This window comes from Bison bison, unplaced genomic scaffold (assembly GCF_000754665.1).
Source record: "Bison bison bison isolate TAMUID 2011002044 unplaced genomic scaffold, Bison_UMD1.0 scf7180017864495, whole genome shotgun sequence".
NCBI classification, from domain to species: domain Eukaryota; kingdom Metazoa; phylum Chordata; class Mammalia; order Artiodactyla; family Bovidae; genus Bison; species Bison bison.
In genome coordinates, this window is record NW_011495054.1 from 13565843 (window position 1) to 13569457 (window position 3615).

General features: G+C 65.3%; 1 protein-coding gene across 6 annotated transcripts in view; it reads right to left on the reverse strand.

Moving 5' to 3' along the window:
* PISD (phosphatidylserine decarboxylase) overlaps nt 1-3615 on the reverse strand; it is a 27934-nt gene that overhangs the window by 5710 nt on the left and 18609 nt on the right. Inside the window, exons 1-2 of one of the 6 annotated variants that reach the window (XM_010828800.1) lie at nt 3488-3540; nt 67-463 (exon numbers count right to left, since the gene is read on the reverse strand). The exons of 4 other annotated variants lie outside the window; for them this stretch is intronic. In XM_010828800.1, the coding sequence (XP_010827102.1) occupies nt 67-248 (182 nt within the window). In that variant the 5' untranslated portion in view covers nt 249-463; nt 3488-3540. Of the gene's footprint in view, nt 1-66; nt 464-3487; nt 3541-3615 lie in introns of those variants that run through there. One more of the 6 variants, XM_010828804.1, reaches the window with a different exon arrangement.

The following is a 3615-nucleotide window of genomic DNA, read 5'->3' on the forward strand; positions in this document are numbered from 1 at the left end:
GCCCCCAGGCGGGGCGGGGCCGCGGCGTGGACACTGGACCACCAGCCCGCTGGCCCCCACCAATACCTGAAGCGGGCTCTCCGACTCAGGCCCCCCGGAGTGGGCCCCTCCAGCCGCGGAAGCTGGTCCCCTAGCCCCCTGCCGCCGCCACCACCTCCACCGCGGAGCCGCTGGACGTGAACTCTGACCTTCCGGAGGTCGCGGCGGGGTGCGGCGGGGTTAGGACGCGGCCGTGGGCATCTCACCATTTCGCCGCGCGGAGCTCGGGTCCTCGCCGCGCCTCTGACTGACACATGGTGGGCGGCGCGAGGAGGCGGGGCCGGCGCGCCTTTGTCTCTCCTCCTTCCTCCCTTCCCCCCGGGTCGGCGCTGTCACCGCTCCTCGGCCCGAGGTGGCGGCTGGGGGGACCGCTCCCCGGCTCGGTCCGGTCCGAAGGCTCGGGGGCGCAGGTGAGAAGTCGGGGCTGTTGCGGAGACAGGCGCGGGTCACGGACCTGCTCGGCCCGCTGTGTTCCTGGCCACCTGCCCACTCCCGGCAGGGAGGGGACTCGGCGCCGCCGGGCCCAAGCGGGAATCTGAGCCCTGCGCTCCGGGCAGGCACCCAGCGTCGGCCCTGCCGCCCCTCCCTCACCAGGACCTGACCCATTTCTCCTTTCAGGTGACAAAGTAGCATCTGAGGGATGTGGGCGCGGCGCTGGGACCCGGCGTCTGGCCTGCTGTGGCTCTCCTCGCGGCCTCCACCCCTTCCTCCTCATTAGAGGGGCAGCCGGGCGCCCTCGGGGAAGCCCGCCACCCCGCCTTCCCCTCTCTCTGGGGAGGAGCGGCACTGTGGGGCGAGGGCGCCTGCCTCGCAGCTAGCGGGCAGGGGAGCAACATTCCGCAGCCCCGAGTTCGTCTGCCCAGCACACTGCCGACCCGCGAGCCTGGTGGCATCTTTACAGGAAGACACATGGGGGCCTAGGGCTGCTCCCGCCCGGGCTACCGAGCAGGGCAGAGCAAGAGGCCCCAACTCGGACCACCTGGACGTCTGCCGCCCAGGGCAAACCCACCTCGCTGAAGGTGAAAGTCCAGCAACTGCCGGCTCCCTGGGTGTACGTGGCCATGGGGCTGGACCAGGCCGACTAGGGTCTGGATGGTCAACTGAATTTCTACCCTATCTCAAACCAGGACACCCATCTCCCCAGGCCACCCTCCTGAGTGGCCAGAGGGTGCCCACCCAGACTTCCTCTGCCCTAGGGCCAGGCCTGAGCTGACGTCCTGCCCACCTACGAGCAAGCCTGCCCCACCTGAGGCCCCAAACTTGCCTGCTGGCTCCCAAGAGAAGCAGGCCCAGTGGGAAGATGGGCAGTTGGGATTGAGCATGGAGCTAGGCTTCAGGACCAGGTTCACCAGCCATGCCCCACCCCCCTCTAGAAAACTGGATTCATGGTGGGGGCTGGTGAAGTCTTGTGGGCCTGGATAGCAGCCAGACTTCCTTGGGGCAGATTTCCTCACTGTCCTCCTGGCGGGACCATGACCGCTTCTGCATGTTGTCAGGCACATTCAGGAGCCCACAAACCAACCCAGCTCATTCCAAAACGTCAGGCCCTCAAAGCAGATCCCCACGTGTGCCTTTGCGCTGCATCCTCTCCCAGAGCCTTCAGTCCAGGGGCTCTGGGGGGACCAGCCCAAGGAGCTGCTATCCTGGAGTCACTCCAGAACTGCCCTGAGGAGCCCGAAATCTGCATGCCTCAGTCCTGTCTCGGCCACTACTCTGCTGCCTCCTCTAAAATGGAACACTGAGACCAGGGTCAGATTTCTTCTAAATCACCATCCGTGCACCCCCCAAAGGCCCCCAGGAAGCAGGCATGAGTTCAGCTGTCCCCCAAGAAATGCGCCAGCACCCTCAAGCACCAACCAGCTGGGAGCTGCACACTGGCGGGAATGGGTCCCTAGAGGTCCGCCCTTCTCACTCAGGGTGTTCCCACTTCAGAGCCCCCCTGCCCTCTGTGCCTACAGTGGCCTTTGGAGGCCAAGCCAGAGCCTTCTCTCCCTCTCTGGCTCCCTGAGTGCAACTTGGGGCACTCAGGCCTGAATGTGGACTCTGCAAGGAGGGCACTCTGAAACACAGAAGTACAGACAGCTTCCCTCTCTCCCTAGAGTCCCAAGGACATTCCGTGGGATGAGATGGGGCTGGGACCAGTAGGAGTTCAAAGTCATTGCGCAGCCTAAGAGCCAGCCATGCGGAACATGTGGACAGAGTGGCTCTGGTGGGGGACGGGGACCATCTGGTGGCTGTGACCCTGGATGCCCCCGCCACCCTCACCCTGCACGCTGGGAAAGGCGAGCCGCAGGCGCTGTCTAGATCTCAGTCCCCTCATCTGAAAGGGGAAGGACTGTTCCTCCTGGTCACCTGTCTGGAGGCTTGGAAACCCCACGCCTCCATTCCCCCCAAAAGCTTAGCGCAGCCTCATCCCGCAGTCCTGGCTCCTGAGGCCCCCCTCCCTTTCAGACCCACGCTCTGGGAGGACAGAAGTTTGCTCTCACAGGGAAGATGGAAGGAACAGGGCGGAGGAGGCAGTTCGGACAGAGGAGCCCCAACCCCAGGGCAGCAATGTGAGCAGGAAGGGCGGGCTCAAGAAGACCAAGTTGGAGGGGCTCACCTTTGTCAGGATGAGCTCTTCTGGGGTTCACAGAACCCTAGCCCTGCCGCAACATCCCTGCCCACCCCTCACACCCTGCACAAGTCAGCCCGGGGCAGAGGGGGCAGAGGGTGTTCCGTATGGAAAGCTCCCTGGGTGCAAGGCACCCGGCCTGAAGCCTCGGCAGGTGACCCCCAGTGCCCCCAAACCACGTGTCCCTGGCCTGACTTGCGGTGCACACGCCTGCTCTGTGGGGTAGTCACAGGGCAGCTGTGTCCAGGTGGGGCCACCAACGATTCCTCCGTGAGTGCCAGGGCTAGAGGTGACAAAATGTCAGAAGTAGGGAACCAAGAAAATGGATTCTCCCTGAGAAATGGGTAAGCCATCTTGGGGAAGCCTCCGGTGAAAGAAGAGGAAGCAAAAAGAAAGGTCCAGATGCGCCTCTTTCAGGGGAGGTGCAGGGAGGAGGCAGGAGTCGTTCTTAGCTCCCCTCAAGGAAAGCAACCTTCTCCAGGACAGTCCTTGGCACCAGCCGGGAGTGGGGTTCTGGGAAGGGCGGGTTTCACCCCCTCAGGCCCGTGGTCCCGCTTCCCTCCCCTCAACTCCCAGCCCCCGGCAGCACTGAGGAAACTGGGCACAGGAAAGACCCCGAGCAGCCCGGGTTTCCCTTTTCCGGGCTGTGGGGCGAAGAGATGCTACAAGACGCTGAGGAAGTGAGCTCATCCGCCAGGCCCCGTGACCCACCGCGTGGGGCCAGGGAAGCCACAGCTCGGTGAGGACCGGGGAAGGGAGCGGGGTGCTCCTCAGATCCCCGGTGGGAAGGGGCGACCCACAGCCCAGGAGGCGAGGGCCTCCGCGCTCACTCACCCGCAGGTGGTCGGCTCCGCTCGCGTCCGCGCCGCCCGCGCGACTGAACTCCCGGGAGGCGCCGCTCCACGGAAGCAGGGGGCGGCGGGCGGGGCCTGGCTGCAGCCACTCAGGCCGCCGGGGCGGGG